The sequence below is a fragment of the Eulemur rufifrons genome, chromosome 7 (assembly GCF_041146395.1).
Source record: "Eulemur rufifrons isolate Redbay chromosome 7, OSU_ERuf_1, whole genome shotgun sequence".
Taxonomy (NCBI): domain Eukaryota; kingdom Metazoa; phylum Chordata; class Mammalia; order Primates; family Lemuridae; genus Eulemur; species Eulemur rufifrons.
In genome coordinates this window covers 207,691,970-207,710,944 of record NC_090989.1, presented here as the reverse complement: position 1 = coordinate 207,710,944, position 18,975 = coordinate 207,691,970, and the positions used below count along the sequence as shown (strand labels likewise).

The following is an 18,975-nucleotide window of genomic DNA, read 5'->3' as shown; positions in this document are numbered from 1 at the left end:
TGAGCTTTGTTTGGGATAAACTAGCCCATGTTTTTTTTTCCACTTTATTATTTACTTAGAGACCATTGGATTGTGCATTATATTTGAACCCTAAACTGAATCTTCAGCCATGGGTGGAGTTAATCTAGTAAGTTAGTGGGGTTATTTAACTATGTATAGATAGGATGCTCGGTGAATGAAAACAGAAAATGAAATCTCATTAAATATTGTTATAAACTGATTTCCATATACTAGAAGCATTTACAAGGCACAGCCCACTTCCTTTGAAAACTACTCAATGGAAAATAATCCAAATATAATAATACTTTTTTGGACTGCCTCCTGATATTTATTACTAGGAAATTGGATAGGAAATTGTTCTTATTTGGATCTTTGTTCTTAAAAGCTTTCTTTTGGATTTTAGGCAATGCAGTATGGCTTCCTTAATTTCAACTCATTTAACCTTGATGAATATGAACACTATGAAGTAAGTCTTCAAGGATAATATTCTAAACTTTTGCCCCTCCAGCTTTATTGAGGAGAATAACTGACAAATAAAACATATATTTAAGATGTACAAAATAATGTTTTCATATATGTATACGTTGTGAAATGATTACCACAATCAAGCTAATTAACATATTCATCACCTCACAAAGTTGCCTTCTTTGGTGTGTGTGCTGAGAATTTAAGATCTACTCTCTCAGCAGATTTCAAGTATGCAATACATACATTAGATCTCTAGAACTTTTTTATCTTATAACTGAAAGTTTGTATTCTTCGACCAGCATTTCCCCATCCTGTTTTTAACTTTTTTATTCATCTATTTTATTTACGGAAGTAATAATTTTTTTTTCTTTTAATAAAAGGAAAGCACTTTAGATGTTTATGGAGTAAAAAAAAAGTCATCTTCACCTTCTTACTCCTGTTTCTTGAGTCCCAATTCTTAGTGTTGATTTCTATATTTGATGCTTGGTTCCAGAGTGAAGGAGTGTGCACCTATGCCTTCTTCATAATGTTCAGTTTAAATATTTTTTAGTATTGATAACTATCATACAGCGATTAAGTGAGATACTGTTTGTAAAGCCCTTAGGATAGGGTATGATGAAGTGAATAGTGTTTATACATCTGATTACCTCTGGAAAATATCTTTGTTTGTATCACGACCTTTTATTCGTATTAATTCAGGATACTTCTTGTTGCAAGTTATAGACAGTAAACATGAACAACTTAAAAGGGGAAAACTTTTTGGATTACATAAATTGAAAGTCCAGGAGCCGGTGTGGCTTCAAGCATGACCCTCAACCATGTATCAGAAATTGGAATGAAGCTGGTTTTGTTCTCAGGCCAGCCCTCTCTAGTAGTGTTAAGAAATGGCCACCAACAGCTTTGATCTGCCAGTTTGGCAAAGTAATCAAAAAAGAATAATCTTAGCTCTAGCAGAAGACCTGTGAATGCCTCTCACAGCCTGGCTTAGACCGTGTGCCTATTCCTGAACAGCCTGTGTTCTTTGGCAGGGGAGGGGTATGGAATACTCTGGCCCGCCATAGTTCTCTCTCTTTTTTTTTTTGAGACAGAGTCTCTCACTGTGTCACCCTGGCTAGAGTGCTGTGGCATCAGCCTAGCTCACAGCAACCTCGAACTCCTGGGCTCAAGCAATCCTACTGCCTCAGCCTACTGAGTAGCTGGGACTACAGGCATGCGCCATCATGCCCAGCTGATTTTTTCTATTTATATTTTTAGTTTTCCAGCTAATTTCTTTCTATTTTTAGTGGAGACGGGGTCTCGCGCTTGCTCAGGCTGATCTCAAGCTCCTGAGCTCAAACAATCTGCCCGCCTCCCAGAGTGCTAGGATTACAGGCCTGAGCCACCATGCCTAGCCCAGCCTTAGTTCTCTGACCTTCCCCGGAGCCTAAGGTTCCTGTGTCAGCCCTATCAAACCATCTAGACAAAAAATTTTTTAAAGGTGGGATGGGGTGAGTGGAAAGTCCAGGCAGGCAAAACCTGGTGAGTTCTACAAATAGGCAAATAGTTGAGTTCTACATTTTTCAACATAGTGTATTTTTTTAAAAGAATAAATAATTTGATTCTGTGGCTTCATCCTTTATGTAGATACTAAGTAAGATGCTAAAGGCCTTGTCCAGCCAAGAAAAGTTTTGTAGACTCTTGTTATTTATCCTTATAGTTATGTTGAGCAGACTTTCTCTCTCATGCTGGAGAGTGATTCCTCAGCACTTCATGCAGTAGTATCTTGAATCCTCAGATAACTCTTTTTTTCTACTATCAATTTCTAAAGTAACTATTATTTCAAACTTTTAAGTATAACTGAACTATTTTATTGATGAATTGAGTTAATACGGACAATTAGTTGTTACTATGATGTACCAAAGATGTAAAAGCATATTGCAGGATTCTTTGCAGCCTATCTTTACTTCTCTGAAATAGCAGTCCATTGCTAAAGTAAGATATATATTTATCATCTTATAATAATTTAGTATAACTAAATTATTAATACCTCTTGGTGCTTTTCTTTATAAAATTAAACATTTAAAATAAAATACTTTCTCTATTTAGGTATGCAAAACGACTAAAAACGCCAGTTGGTGTTTGTTCCTTCAGTGTAGCTCAGTGGGTGATAAATCGCTCCCCTCTTACTGCCGTAGAAATTGGAGGGTCTGGGTTGGGCGAGTAGCAGGAGCACACCTACAAATGTTTTTCTGTCCAGTGAAACTGCATCGATACACAGGGAAGTGCTGAGGTAGCCCACAGACCAGTTTTGTTTAGCCTATACAGTGCAATTAGAAATTTGAGGTTAGTGTATTTTGTTGATTCCATGGTGCCCATTTTTCCCCTGTTTTAACTTCTCTGAATTCAGGATGTATCTTAATCTATGATGCCAGCTGTTGCCAGTATCTAATCACAGGTTTCGTATTAAAAACTACAGATTTGTTATTTCACTTCAAAAACTGAACATCTGGCAACATTTGTCTTCATTCCCGCTTAGATCTTTTATCATGCAACATAGGCACATTAGTTCCCCATGTTGATAATTAAATCAAGTAAACTGATTTTGGGTGACCTGCCTGGGCCCTGTAGATGTTCAAGAAACTCAGTTTATTTCTTAGTCCTTTTTTGGTACACATATAAACACCTCAGTTGTAAAGCTAATTTATCTAGGTTTTTCTTTATCACTAATTCTTTCCTTCTCCACTATCAAAAGTCTCCAATTTCTGATTAAAAGTCTCTATTATCCATTTCATTAAAAGATATGTTTCTATTGTTGTTAAATTTGAACTATATTTATGTTATAATTGTATTGGTAACTCAATCTAAAGGACTTAATAACAGGAAGTAACTTGTTGTACTTATCAGTTTGTATTTATGGTCTTATTGGTGGGTTTAGTGAGATTTTTTTGATTGGTCCCCTTATTAAATAGTTAGAAAAATGATGGAAAGCTGTGCCTCTATAAATAGATAAGTATGTATTTGAGAAGCCAGAAGCCTAAATAGATAGTTTTTTCTCCTTTGTTCAAGGAGTTAAGATTGCTCCTATTGGAAACCAGGTAGACATTCAGGAAAACTGGTAAGTTTCCAGATACCTCATACTGGAAAAGTTTGAGAACTTATTCAGATAAAATAACCAAGTATTTAGTGTATTTGGACGGCAGCAGTTGGTTCTGTTCTCCAAGAGCTGACTACCCTAGAAAAGAAACAATGTTAAAAGAAGGTGATTAGGACCTAATATTAGGAACTAATTCTTCCCTCATTGCAGGGCAAATTTTAGATTCCAGTCTCATGGTCATGTATAAACAGATTTTCTGCTAAAGCAAGTAGATTTGAAGTCTATCAGAGATTCAATATTGAGCAGAGAGGTAGGGGGGAGATTAAGTCTAAAAATGAATTGTGCTGGTCTTCCCTTTGCAGAAAGCAGAAAATGGAGATTTAAATTGGATAATACCAGACCGATTTATTGCCTTCTGTGGACCTCATACAAGATCCAGACTTGAAAGTGGTATGCAAAACTATGGAGCCAATTTAGTTGTGTTATTGAAAGTAACCATCCAGTATTTTCTTTTGAAAGAGGCTGAAGAGTGAAACCAAGCTTGGCTAAGTCTGAATTATTTAAGCATACTTGGTCATATCGTACATCATTCTGCCTGCATTTTAACTTTTTGTTTTTTTACAGTTATAATCAAATTGGTATTCAATCCCCAGTCTAGATTCTGTCGTCACCCAGTTACAGGTGAAACTATTATTTTCTTTCTGCATTTACAATATCTGGTGCATTTCTTTATGTAGGTTACCACCAACATTCTCCTGAGACTTATATTCCATATTTTAAGAATCACAATGTTACTACCGTTATTCGTCTGAATAAAAGGATGTATGATGCTAAACGCTTTGTGGATGCTGGTTTCGATCACCATGATCTTTTCTTTGCGGATGGCAGTACCCCTACTGATGCCATTGTCAAAGAATTTCTGGATATTTGTGAAAATGCTGAGGGTGCCATTGCAGTACATTGTAAAGGTATGTTCCTAGGGTTAAAGAATGGTATACATGTGTGAATATATCTATAAAAACTACACCATACTCATTTAGATTACATGTTAGGATACATTAAAATACCTTTATTTTTGAAAAAATGCTTTTAAAACCCTAATTCATAGCTGAGTGTGGTGGTGCACACTTGTAGTCCCAGCTACTTGGGAGACTGAGGCAGGAGGATCACTTGAACCCAAGAGTTTGGGGTTACAATAAGCTGTGGTTGTGCCACTGCACTCTAGCCTGGGCAACAGAGCCAGACTCTGTCTCTAAAAAATAAATAAAAATTAAAAAAATAAAAATAAAGCCCTAATTTCATATGAGAAGTATAATAAATTATTTTCATAAGTAACCCTACAAAGACTTACCACATTGAAATGCATTCCTTTATTCATCAAATATCTATCAAGTGCCTACTGTATGGTAAGTTCTGGGATACATCAGTGAGTAGGGCAGACCCCAAGAGCTTGTCTTTATGGAGACTATATTCTCCCTTTTTAATTAAAAAATTTTTTTTAAATTTTTAGTTATGGGAACATAATAGTTGTATATCATTATAGGGTACGTGTGATGTTTTGATATAGGCATACAATGTGAATTAATCAAACCAAGATAATTGGGGTATCTGTCACCTTAGGTATTTAAGATTTCTCTGTGTTAGAAACATTCCAATTCTACTTTTAGTTATTTTAAAATATACCCTAACTTATTGTTGATTATAGTCACTTTGTTGTGCTACGAAATATTGTTCATTCTATTCTAATTATATTTTTGCACCCATTAGCCATCCTTTCTTTATCCCCCTCTTCTTTCTACCTTCCCAGCCCTGGTAACCATCATTCTAGTCTGTCTCCATGAGATCAATTGGTTTTAATATTTAGCTTCTGCATATAAGTAAGAACATAGGAGATTTGTCTTTCTATGGAGACTACAAATTGCTGTATTTTCAGCATTTATAACAGTGCCTGTTAAACGCTTTGTACATAGATGAATGACTATGCAATAATATAAGTTGTTATACCACATTTCCAGAAATTAAAACATGGCATGAATGTACTAGGATTTATTTAACTCTTCTCCTCTTGTTAGATAGTTAATTAAGAAGACAAGGAATATATTTTCATTAAGAAAAGCCAACATAGAAAAAAAAAAAACCCTGGGGAAGGGGGAGACCCTGACCTCTGGAGTTACAACAGTATTTGTAGTTATAAATAAAATATAAGTACAATTAGAATGTTCAGATGTTCAGTTTTCAATGAAAAAATCACAAAGCGTACAGAAACAGGAACGTATAGCCTATTGAAAGGAAAAAAATAAATCAGCCAAAACTGTCCCTGAGAAAGACCAGATGGTAGACTTACTAGACAAAGAATTTAAGACAATTATCTTAAACATGCTCAAGGAGTTAAAAGAAAACATGGAAAAAGTCAAGGAAATGATATATGAACAAAATGGAAATGTCAATAAAAAAGATAGGAAGCATAAAAGTGAACAAAAAAGAAATAGAAATGAAGTATACAATAACTGGAATGAAAAATTCACTAGAGGAATTCAAATGCAGATTTGAGCAGGCAGAAGAAAGGAAGAATTGTTGGATAATCTAGATGAAATGGACAAATTCCTAGATAAACAAAACCTAGGACTAGATTACGAAGAAACAGAAAATCTGAATGGACCCCTGACTAATAATTAGAAGGTTGAATCAGTAATCCAAAACCTCCTGACAGAGCAAAACCCTAGACATGATGGCATCACTGATGATTGTACCAAACATTTAATGAAGCATTAACACCAGTCCTTCTCAAACTCTTTCACAAAGTTGAAGAGAGAAGAACACTTCCTCACTCATTGTGTAAAGCCAGAATTACCCTGATACCAAGGACAAATAAAGACACTATAAGAGAAGAAAACTACAAGCCAGTATCCCATATCCATTAAGAACGTTGATGCAAAAATCCTGAACAAAATACTTGCAAACCAAATTCAGTGGCTTAGTAAAAGGATTATACCCCATGACCAAGTGGGATTTATCCCTGGACTGCAAGAATGGTTCAACATGTGAAAGAAATCAGTATAATACAGCATGTTAAGGACAAAAACCACATGATCATCTCCATTCAGAAAAGCACTTGACAAAATTCAATACCATTTTTTGATAAAAACACTCAAACTAAGAATAGAAGGAAACTACCCTCAACATGATAAAAACCATGTATGAAAAGCCCACAGCTAACATCATACTGAATAGTGAAAGACTTAAAACCTTTATTCTAAAATTGGTGACAAGACAAGGATGCCCAGCTTTGCAACTTTTATTCAAGATAGTATTAGAAGTTCTAGCCAGAGAAATTCAGCAAAAAAAAGAAAAGAAAGAAAGAAAGAAAAGACATCCAAATTGGAATGGAGGAAGTAAAATTATCTCTGTTTACAGATGATAATTATGTGTAAAAATCACTAAAGATTCCACGTAAAAAAACCTGTTGGAACTAGTAAATGAATTCAGCAAAGTGGCAGGATACAAGGTTAACAGGTGAAAATCAATTGTGTTTCTATGCCCTAACAATAAACAATCTGAAAGAGAAATTAAGAAAACAATTCCATGTACAATAGCATCAAAAAAAATATTTAGAAATTAAGGAGATGAAAGACTTGTGTAAAACATTTTTGAGAAAAATTAAAGAAGGCATAAATAAATGGAAAGACATCTCATGTTCCTGATTTGGGTGCCTTAATATTGTTAACATGTTAGTAGTACTCAAAGGGATGTGTAGACTCAATATAATCCCTATCAGAATCCTCACATTTTTGGCAGAAATAGAAATATCATCCTAAAATTCATATGGAATCTAAAGTGATGCTGAGTAACGAAAACAATTTTGAAAAATAAGAACAAGATTGGAGGACTCACCCAATTAAAAGTCTGAAAAGGATTTGGTATGATTAGATCTTTGTTTTGGGAAGAAATATGTGGAAGTGTGAAAATTGGATTGTGCAGTGAAAATTGAGATTCGTTAGGAAGTGTATTAATCTGTTAGGGCATACCACAGACTGGATGGCTTAAACAACAGAAATTTATTTTCTCACAGTTCTGGAGACTGCAGGTATCAAGATCAGGATACCGGCGGGGTTGGTTTCTGGTGGGGCCTTGCTTCTTGGCTTGTAGACGGCTGCCTTGCCTTCGTGTCTTCACGTGGTTTTTCCTCTGTGTGCCCTCACTCCTGGTATCTCTTCCTTTTTTAATAAGGAATCCTGTTGGATTAGGGCCCCATCCTGATGACCTCATTTAACCTCAGTTACTTCCTTAGGCCCTTATTTCCAAATAATGGACACATTGGTAGTTAGAACATTAACATGGATCTGGGAGGGTCAGTTGGGCACAATTTGGTATATAATATTCAGCTCTCTGGACCCCCCTCCAAATTTATGTTCCTTTAACATTGAAAATACTTTCACCCCCTCTCAGCTCCTCCAAAAGTCTCAACCCATTCCAGCATCAACTTGAAGTTCAAAGTCTCATCTAAACATCATCTAAATCAGGCATAGGTGAGACTTGAGGTATGATCCATCCTGAGGCAGAATTCCTCCCCAGCTGTGAACCTGCAAAACCAGACAAGTTATGTGCTTTCAAGATGTAATTGCAGGACAGGCATAGTATAGACAACTCTCATTCCAAAAAGGAGAAATCAGAAAGAAGAAAGACTCCCAATCAAGTCTAAAACCTAGTAAAGCAAATGCCATTAGATCTTAAGTCTAGAGAATAAGCCTCTTTGGCTCGATGCTCTGCCCTCTAGGGTAGTGGCTTTGCCCTCTATGCCACGGTCAGGGGCAGCCTGGCTCACTGTAGCCAGTGGAGCTGGCCCCACCTTATGAAACCCAGAAGTAGACAGCCTTGCCCCTGGGCCCATGTGCTCTGTGACTTGGTGGCCATGGAGAGCCTTGTGGATCTCTGAATTGCCTTTGGGACCATGCTTCCTTTTCATGAAGGACAAGGCATGTATGCACCCAGGTAGCTCTACTGTCAGAAATCTAAAAGCCTTCCTTTATTTCATTCCATGTCTGTCCTGTTTCATCCAAACTGGCAGTGTCTCTACTAGTATAATCCCATCTCTATTCCTGGCTTCTGCTGAGATGGTGATTAAATCCACGAGTAATCTCTTTATGGCGTGATTGTCCAGCCTCACACTTGATGCTCTGTCCAGAATATGCTTTCTTAATTTTTTGCAGCATGTATAGGCTGAGAATTTTCTGAATCTTTAGTCCCTGGTTCCCTTTTGCTTAACAATTCTTTCTTCGATTCCTCTTTCTCCCCTTACATTTTACTTTAATCAGTAAGGAGAAGGCTGTACCTTCAACATTTTCCTTACAGATCTCTGCTAAACCTTCAAGGTTGTCACTCACAAATGCTGCCTTCCATAAAACACTAGGACATAATGCAGTCAATTTCTTTGCTACTTTATAATGAGGATTGCCTTTCCTCCAGTTTTGAGTAACACACTCCTCATTTCCATCTGAGACTGCACCAGAATCATCTTTCATGTCAACAGTCCTCTCAAGACAATCGAGGCTTTTTCCAACACGTGTCTCAAAACTCTTCCAACCTCTACAATTCCAAAGCTACTTCTCCATTTTTACATGTTTGTTATAGCAGCACCCCACTTCATGATCCAAATCTTTGTTAGTGAGGCTTCTCCAGAGAAACGAAACCAACAGGATGCCTATGTGTGGGAGATTTATTTAAAGAAATGGGCTCACGCAAATATGGAGTCTGGTGAATTCAAAATAGGCACTGTGGGCTGGCACCTAGAGACCCAGGAGAGCCATGGTGCAGGTGAAGTCTGGAGGTTGTCTGCTGAATTCCCTGTTGCTTGGGAAGGTTGGTCTTTCTGTTCTGTTCAGGCCTGATTGGATGACCCGAATTAAGGAGGGCAGTGTGCTTACTGAAAGCTCACCCATTTCAATGCTAATCTCATCCCAAAACTCCCTCCAGGTTGACACATAAAATTAACCCTCACAAGAGGTAATGATAATAGTCTAGGTAATAGTCTAGAGGAAAGGAGGACAGGACTAAGAGTTTATTAAAAAACCTGAGTGAAAATGGACATAACAGATGAGTAGAAAATTTAATTGGATGTGGTAGTAAGTGTAAGATTTTGAGCTTTTGATTTTGGAAAGATGGTGGTACCATTTTCCCAAAACACCCAGGGCAGAAAACATTGCACTTACTGCACATCATGCTCAGAAGATGATTCTCAGTCCCGGCTACACGTAGAATGCCCTGGGGGATTTTAGAAGTCTCCATGTCCAGGCTGTGCTGCCTACCCATTAAATCTGCATTCTGGGCATGAGACTGGGCACGAGTATATTTAAAACTCTACAGGTGATTCCAGTATGTAACCAGCCTTGAGAACCACTGTTGAGGGACACAGAATAATAGGAAGCCTTTTAAAAAAAATTATACCTGTCCAACAAAATTCTAGAGTACATGAGACCAGGTTTCATTGATTTCTTTTCCTAGCCGGCCTTGGTCGCACAGGCACTCTGATAGCCTGCTACATCATGAAGCATTACAAGATGACAGCAGCTGAGACCATTGCGTGGATCAGGATCTGTAGACCTGGCTCAGTGATTGGGCCTCAGCAACAATTTTTGGTGATGTAAGTAGACAGAAGGCTTTTGTAAGTCTGCAGTAAACACGGGGGTCTGGAAACCGATGGGAAGTGGAATTTTCCTTAGTCTCCAGTAGCAACAGACAGTCTGGGAGGAAATAGTTGTTTGTATATCTTTCTAGAAAGCTGTATTTTGATGTCATTTAAATGCTCTAGGAAACAGGCAAGCCTCTGGCTGGAAGGTGACTATTTTCGTCAAAAGTTAAGTGGGCAGGAGAATGGACAACACGGAGCGGCCTTTTCCAGACTCCTCTCTGGTGTTGATGACATTTCAATAAATGGGATCAGGAACCAAGACAAGCCAGAACCCGAACCGGTAATCAAACCATTCTGGTCATGCTGTTGTTGTTGCTTTAAATGCTGCTGAGAACCTTTTAGGGCGTGGAGAAAACTGTAGGTGAAAATAATAAAGCACGTTTTGAGGGATTATCGTCACACAGTTTTTTATATTTATAACCCTGTCTAGGAACTTTTTAGTCAAAATAGTTAAAACAAGGTTGTGTGTCTGTAAAACTGGCATGGGTAGGAAAAAGAGGTCTGTGAAGTCAGCTCTTAGGTAGACCTAGGTGTTCCCGGGCCCTCACCCCTCGTCCCATTTCACAACAGCTGATAACATGGACAACTTTTAAAGAACTAAGAATTTAGGGGGGAGCAGTACTAAATTAAGTGGTGGTAAGTGGATTGTGAAATTTTAAATAGAATGTTTTTACAATTGCAAGCCCATATGCCTCTTCACTATCTGTATGTTTTATAACGAGAGCGCTGTTGGGTTCTGTGTAAGTCAACTTGGATGTCTCGAAATGTGACCTGTAGCTTGATTTCGAAAGGAGAAACATGCTTTAGAGTTCTGCAGAAACTTGAAGTGTCTGTATGTCCGTGTTTACGTGTGTGTTTATATGGATAGGTATGCTTTGCTGCATTAATAAGTGCAACTTCAATCATTAGCTCAGTGTTTTTTTACTTACACAGTACAGTGATGACGATGAAATCAATGGAGTGACACAAGGTGATAGACTTCGGGCCCTGAAAAGCAGAAGACAATCAAAAACAAACGCTATTCCCCTCACGTGAGTCTGGTTTCCTTTGTAGTGGTTGATGAAGTTTAAGATATGTGTGGGGTCCTTTGTGAGCATTTTTTCCTGTATATTTTTTTCCCTAGTTGGATGCCCTTTATGTTACTTTGAAATGGTGACGTTATTGGAAACACAGGGGTGCTGGCCTTGGAAGCTCTCAGTTGTCCTTTGTTTATCGTGTCCTCTATCGTATATAACCTCATGAGCCTTTGTAGGTGGGGGGGGCGCGGGGCGGCGGGGGGGGCGACATTAGGAATGCTTTTTCTCCTCAGATAATCGGCATGGGACATCCTCCAGAGAGACAGCAGATGTCCAGCCCAGAACAACAAACTTGTTCATAGTTATTAAAATGGTGAATTTCTTTAAATTTGCCAAATTTCAGATCATTTGTTTTAATATGGTAGAATTTAGTACGACATGATGGCTTAATGGTGCTATATTGTTTTGGGGCAACAATGAACTGGTCTAAACTATATTTTTGTATTTTTTTTAATTTGGAGATTATTTTCAAATCACAGAGGAAGGTTTGGCATGAGAACAGGAAGTATTTTAGTTATTGAGTGTATATATGTCTACATGTATTTTCTTGTAGTTTGGGTTCAACCTCATGGAACATCTAGGATTGTTAGGAAAATACATAGGATCATGGCCTATATGGCCGTTATGCTTTTTTCTAGGCTGTTCTCTAGTAGATGCTCCCACTTTTGCCGTGGGATTTCTTCCTTCTGGTTACTTCCCTTTTTATTATGGCGCACCAAATTCCCAGCCCTCTTTTTTTGCAGGGGAGTGATGGAGGTAGGTCATTTTATTCAGTAAGTATCTTGTAATATGGTCAGGAATTGATGATATAATCAATCATTTATATTGGCAGAGATCAGGCTTTGTTTTTAATTAAAAGTGGTTCTTCACTGGTATCTCTTCATAATCTAAAAATTCTGAGGTAGAATTACACATAAGCATGTGTCATCATGGATTGCTCACCTGTGAAGTTCTTAAGAGACCCAAAGCAAAGAATCGAGTTTTCCAATATTAAGTGCCATGTGAATGTAGGGCATCAATTTTGATTATAGGCATTTATTAAGCCTTCTTTTGCAGCTTAGTGGTACTTCAGTCAACTGGACTGCTTTAAGAATGGTGCCTTTTTTAGCTGGGCGTGTTGGCATGCACCTGTAGCCCCAGCTCCTCTGGAGGCTGAGATAGGAGGATCGCTTGAGCCCAGAAGTTTGAGGTTACAGTGAGCTTTGATGACACTACTGTACTCTAGCCTGGGTGACAGTGAGACCCTGTCTCAAAAAAAAAAAAAAAAAATGTGCCTTTTGTATCATTTATTTAGCTCCAAAGCAGATTTATTTTCCATTAAAATTTTTTATCTAAAGCCTTAATGGTTCTTTTTGTTTAGAAATATGATAGAATCATCTGAAACTATTTCTGGACATGATGAAAGCAGCAGGTAGTGCCCTCAAGCAATGCTTCTCAGACATCACTGTGCATTTGAGTCACCTGGGGCGCTCGTTAAACTACAGATTATTATGAGTGGGTCTGGGGTGGGGTCTGAGAGCTGCGTTTCTAGCAAGCTTCCCTGTGTTGCAGATCCTGCTGGTCCAGGGACCACACTTTACATTGGAAACCCTAGGAAACTGATGCTTCTGTGGGTTGCTCAGGTTTTTTATGTTGTTTTTCAGAATCTGCGTCATCAGTTTTTTCCTCAATATTTTGTTGCCTTTTGTTCAAAAGTCATGTTGGAAGTCAGGGGATACTAGTTCTGCTTAGTCAAAGGTTCTTATTAACTAAGGCTTATAGGAAATTTCCTCAAGTCACTCTCTGAGAATATGAGAATATGTTTTCTGAAGAGTTCAAATTACGTGACGCTCATTTCCGAAGAGTCAAGACCTAGTGACAGAGTGAGACTCTATCTCAAAAAAAAAAAAGAAAGAAAGAAAATACAGTAGTTTCAAGAAGGGGAAGTTTGTGAGAAATATACAAATACAGGTGATTCTTAGGAGAAAGGTATAGTATATAAAATGTTATTCCAATTATTGGTTTCTCTTTTATAAATGGTTAATATTTGGGGAGAGTTAAAGTTTTAAGAAATTGTAAAACAGCCACTTTCTCAGAGAGCCTGTCTGATCCTGATTACTGAGAAGACAGTAAATCACATAGCACCATGACATTGATCTGATCTTCAGAACTTGATGGCAAGTATATTGTCTGTGCTAAAATGGATATAACTTGAGCCATGCTGCCTATCCTTCTGTGTACTGATCATTTCTGCTAGGTTTGTTCATGTTAAATGAAATATGAAGAGTGGAGTTGCATCCTGACGGGAATAAGGTAAAAATGGAGACATAATTACCCTGGCAAAATCCCCGAAGTCTCCCATAACAGTGCAGTAGAAATGGGAGTATGTTTCTGCAATAGAAAATAATTCTTAGGCCATGAGCTTTACTAGAGGCGCAAATAAAAATCTGTAATGCAGATACCTGGACATTCAGGCCATTCTGCCTTTAAGATAACAGTTGAATCAGTAACTGGAATGAAGGTTGGGATTTGTAGGAAGGTTCTGTAGTGTTCCTAGGCCATTTATTCAATTTCATTTAAATATTAAGCCCCTGTAATCTTAGTATTAGTAGATTTGGTATTTTTGTGGGAAGCTGGTGTAGGTATAACTTGTAGGATGAGGTTAGATTTTATCTTGAGTCTACCCTTTTCCCACTGTATCAAGTGCCTGGCACATAGCTCTTAATTATGTTGGTGATGAGGTCAACAATAAAAATGATGTAGTAAGCTAAGTCAGTGCTTGCCACCTTAATCAGTCCACAGGAAATACTCAGTGGCGCCTTTTGTATTTGGCCACAGATATACCCAGGTGACCATTTGGAAGTGCAGTAGTTGTAAGGAGCTACCACCCTTCCCAATGTGAGGAGATTTCCTTCCTTCTGTGCTAGAACCCAGGCCAGTGGATTAAGAAACACCAAGCTGAAAGCCAACTTGTATTGCTTCAGGAAAGTGAATGAGGAAAACAACTGAGGAAAAATGCATAGTATGAATACATAAGTGAAGCTTTGCCCCTTTTGTGTTGCCTGGGATTGGGTGTGTCACGTGTGCAATGCTCTAGGGGTTTAGTTTCAACTCCACTGAAATGCGATCACTTCTGCTGTGCTGTTTGTTTATAATTTTTATAGTTGTGCCTCCTGTTATCTTGTTAATTAGTCTAGGGCTTTTTTTTTTTTTTTTTCTTTTGGTTGTTTGGGTTTGCTTCCTTTTCCCCTGTGGTTTGGTTTAGTTTTTTGTGTGTGCATATCTTGTACTTTTTGAAGAACTTCAATCATACTCTATGACCCATTTCAGTATCATAAATTTAAATTAACATGGGGCAGTTACCCAGCTGGAGATTGAGGCTAACCTTTTATCCCAAATTACCAAACCTGTTTAAACTAAAGACAGCATTTTTTGCCCCCAACACAAAATGGCAAAACTCTACCCTTGTTTCCCACCCCTGTGCATCCCAGTTGCTCTACTAGGCCTTCAGGTGTCTAAGGTTCACATGTAGCTTTATTTGTTTATTTTGTATTATGTTATTTATTTTGGCTTCCCAATTTGAACATCTGTTCTTTCCCCTTCACCCCTTTCCAGATGTCCCCTAGCTGTGCTGACCTCTGCACTGTGTAGTGTTGTCATCTGGTGGATTGTTTGTGACTACATTCTTCCCATCCTGCTATTCTGTTTCGATGGTTTCAGAACACAGTAGCCATCAGGACCCTTTGACAGATAGCTGCTGTGTAAGTGTCCCATTCCATTTCTCCGCTGTCGCTTACTTCTGGAGCCTAGTGTGATTCTCACCATGCATGTTTTTCTCCTTGTCAGCTCCTAGCTTTGTTGGTTTGCGTGCTTTCAAAGGTTCTTTTTCTGAATCTTTTCAATGAATGATGGATGGCGGTGGGGAGGCGGGGCTTGACTGTTACTTTCGCAGAAGGGATATTAAAAATAACATAACTTGTTTTTAAGTTGCGCTTGCTCTTAACAGGTATTTTGAAATAGCATTTTATAAATAAAGACACTGAAATAGTTTCTCTTTCCTATCAATAGTATTTAGTTAGCTTGGGATAGCTGGGGTGGTTTTCTTTCACTTAATTGGCTCTACAGCTTCCCTCTGGTTTTCTATATCTTGAGAATGTCCTTTCTAATCTAGCAAAGAATAATTTTTCCCACTGGTCTACTTTTAGTAAAGATTTGATGTTGTAGCCTTGAGGTCTAATGAAGATCACTTCCTGGGTTTCCCCTCCAATTCTGCCACTGTACAATAGCTTTCTCTTAAGACTTCTCTTTTTAGTATGCAGAATTTTCTACTCTATCTCATTTCATTTCCTCCCCTTTAGGGAATACAGTATGTACAGTTTTCAAAATGTGATGTTAAATGAAGGCAGAACAGAGGCTGCCTGTTTTGGTGTGTGTTTCCATGTGACAGTCACTGCTCCCACTTTTCTCTTTTTCCCCAAAATAACCAGAATGTCTTTATTAGGTTAATATAGGCAAATTTGTATTCTCTTGAGATCTTTCATCCTTGAAATGAAGACCTTAACAGTGAAGAGGCTTCTTTTCTGCAGAAGAACGTGGCAAGACCCCCCTTCCCCCCGCACTGCTGCTGGTGGAGCAGCGTAGTGAAGACCCGAGCACAGAGGGTGGGCATGTCCCTCCTGTGTGCTAGCTTTACCACCACCCTCTTACCTGGGCTGCATTCTTCCTTCTCTGAAGCTTTTTCTTTAACTCATATTTTAAGAATTTTCTCTTATCTCCATTTGGACTTAGAAGTTATGAAAGAATGTTATAACTGTTCCTTCCAAGATTTCTTCCAAAGTGAAATTTCATTGCAACCAACTCTGGTACTTTGTCTTTTCATTGAGTATTTTCATATGGCTAAGAAAGATTTAAAAATCAAGCAGCTTTCACTCTTTTCAAAATTAAGGAAAACCTGCTTACCATATTCCTGTTTGGCATTTTCTTGAGTATCTTATTAAAACAAGCTTATTATCGCACATTCAGATGTGCTATATTTCTGCTATAGAATAACCTGCTCGATGGTTTTTCTTAGTAAGATTCAGTTTCCATGTATTCTGCCTCAAGAGCATCTTGCACTACATAGATTTTTTTCTTCTCAAACTATTCCAAGTGGCAAAGATGTTCCGAGTGGGTGGAGTTCTTATTGGGTGGAGTTGTCACTAATAATGCACAGGCACTTTGTGGTTGTATTACCATTCCCAGGGTAAGTTTGAAAATGGTCTCTATCAGGCTCTTTTCTTTCTAATATTCTATGTAAGCTGTAACCTTTTGTTGTTGTTGTGACTGATGTTTGCCATTGCATTTCTAGAACCAAGCAGAGTATTCAATTTAGCCTGCCTGATTAATTTGGAATTTACAGAAGCAGAAAGCTTTTAACAGTTACAATGATGTTAATAGGTATAATCTTGGTATTCCCCTCTCCCCATTACTTTCTTTCTAAAGGACGTTATTTGTAAGGTGACTACTCTTGGATATTGTCGTTGTCATTCGCCTCTCTTGGCAGATGATGTGGATGATGTAGCATCTCCTGATAGGTTGTTACTAGTGAAAAGCACCTGTTCCCTGCCATCCGTAGAGAAGCAGGCCACTTCAGGTTGCTGTGTCAGACTCTGAGACAGTGGGAAAGACACAAACCGAGGGCCCAGGACCATCATTTTGCAGCTCTGTGTGTATCAGTGGTGGACAACTAGTATACATAGTGCACAGTTGCCCTGATGGATTCCTCTCTTGGAATTGGATGTTCTTATTCAAGCATTTTGTGGCTTGATAGGTGAGAAACCTGGCTTTTCAGGTTTTTTGCTTTGTCATGTGCCTTGAGTTGCAGAAATGACTATATCCAAAAATCGGAGAGTACTGAGACTCCAAAGAATACTGCATAGAAGAAAGCGAACTGCAGTATAGGCACAAGGTAAGTAAGAGGATTTTTTCAGGAGAGATGGAAAGGGAGAATATCTGCTGAATATCGCTCTGAAATAGCCATGTGATTGGCTTGGTTTGGAAGGTGGAAGGCAGTGAGCACCCAGGTTCCCTATGGCAGGAGGAGCACTTCACTCCCTTTTGCTAGCGTGGCCCACCTTATCAAGTTGCTTCTTGTAGGACATCGCTGATAATATCTCAGTGTAGTTGTTGGGTTTTTTCCCCCCACTTTACTGATATATGCTACAGATACGATAACTGCTTTGTTGTCGGTGCAAATAACTGGACTCTTCCCTGGCATGATTAATGCATTCTAAATTTCTATCATTTTCTTAAAGTTCCACAAAAATGATTAGCTATTAAATATTATATTAGTTCACATTAATTTATACTAATTTTATAGAGAAATAAATACGTTTTAAAATACGTTTCCCATCAGCCTCAGAATTACCACTTGATTTAGCAGTAATTTTTTGTTATGAATAGTATTTAAACATTTCAATAATAGTTCGTTTGTGAAATCAGGACTGAAATTTCCTAAGCAGGCAATGTATTGGCTCTTATTTTTTTTCTCATATGAATGATTTTGCAGTGTGGTGGTTGTCCATACTTTTGGCCTTCCGTGGCCTCAAATAATTTGAGAAGTAGGTGTTATATTTCCAAAAAAGCCAAAAGGGGTCTCATTTTGTCCACGTGTAAAGGAGCAGATGAGGGAGATTCATGAGAACACGGTGGCACCAGCACCAGGCCTGGGCTTCAGAAGTACCAGTGAGTGAAGCACCAGCAGTTTGTCTCATTTTGGTTTTATTAATACAAACTTCTGGATCCAGATCCTTAACAAGGATGAATAAATATTTCCCCCTCACTTTATATAATCAGAAAGAATTTTTAAATTATTTCTTGTTTTCAGAATGGAGTTCATAGCCAGAGTACTGGGCGCCTTTGATGCTAGAACTAAATCTGCATATACTTTTTCTATTTTGTTAGAACAGTCAACATTTCAGATGACCAAACTCTAGGAGAAATGCTGAATGAAGCATTGGCTAATTTATCTAGGATTCGTGTTCCTCCGTGCGATTGAAGGCTGGTCTTGTAGGGCTTTCAGAAATCCTCCACGGACAAAGTGAAACAGCCATGATGGCTGCCCCACCTTCTTCTCCCCAAACAGCTCGAACACTGTCCCAGGCGAGCTCCACACTGTGCTCTGGTACAAGAAAACCCAGTGGCTTTTCTTGTGATGAGAAGTTTAGCATTTCACTAAATGTTGAATATGCTTTGCTTTGGGTCATACTAAGATTATAGGAATTTACTGACCTTTACTACATTTTAAGGCACTGGCTTTGATTATTAACCAACATGCTGCAACACGGGCAAGTGAGGCAGGATGCTCATTAGTTGTAACGGTTTCTTTTTACTCTTGTGAGCTAGGTTCTTAGACGTTTTTATTGGCTACTTCATCTTTATGATTGATAACAAGAGAAGAAAGCTTTTTAAGTCAGTGTTTTCTCTTTCAGATAAATACAAGTTGATATATATAAATGTGTATATATGTGGTTTGGTTTTTCAGTGCTTGTCTCTTGAAGAAAAGAATTACATGTGAAATCTTTTGATGTTTTCTGCTGGTTTCCCTGTGCCGGTTTAAGGAGGAAAACAGAGAATGACTGTCTACTTATGAACAGGCTACTGTGGGCGGTCTTTATCTGAGCGTGTTCTTTTCTGATTCATGTATTTGCCTCCTG

At 38.2% G+C, this 18,975-nt stretch overlaps 1 protein-coding gene across 5 annotated transcripts in view; it reads left to right on the top strand.

Moving 5' to 3' along the window:
• Positions 1–18,975, top strand: part of CDC14B (cell division cycle 14B) — a 90,523-nt gene that overhangs the window by 62,292 nt on the left and 9,256 nt on the right. For 3 of the 5 annotated variants that reach the window (XM_069476310.1, XM_069476309.1, XM_069476312.1), the window contains exons 7-12: positions 404–466; positions 3,904–3,991; positions 4,279–4,509; positions 10,040–10,178; positions 10,347–10,506; positions 11,160–11,257. In XM_069476310.1, coding sequence (XP_069332411.1) covers positions 404–466; positions 3,904–3,991; positions 4,279–4,509; positions 10,040–10,178; positions 10,347–10,506; positions 11,160–11,257 — 779 coding nt within the window. Of the gene's footprint in view, positions 1–403; positions 467–3,903; positions 3,992–4,278; positions 4,510–10,039; positions 10,179–10,346; positions 10,507–11,159; positions 11,258–14,896; positions 15,043–18,975 lie in introns of all 5 variants that reach the window. The other 2 variants (XM_069476313.1, XM_069476314.1) reach the window with 2 other exon arrangements.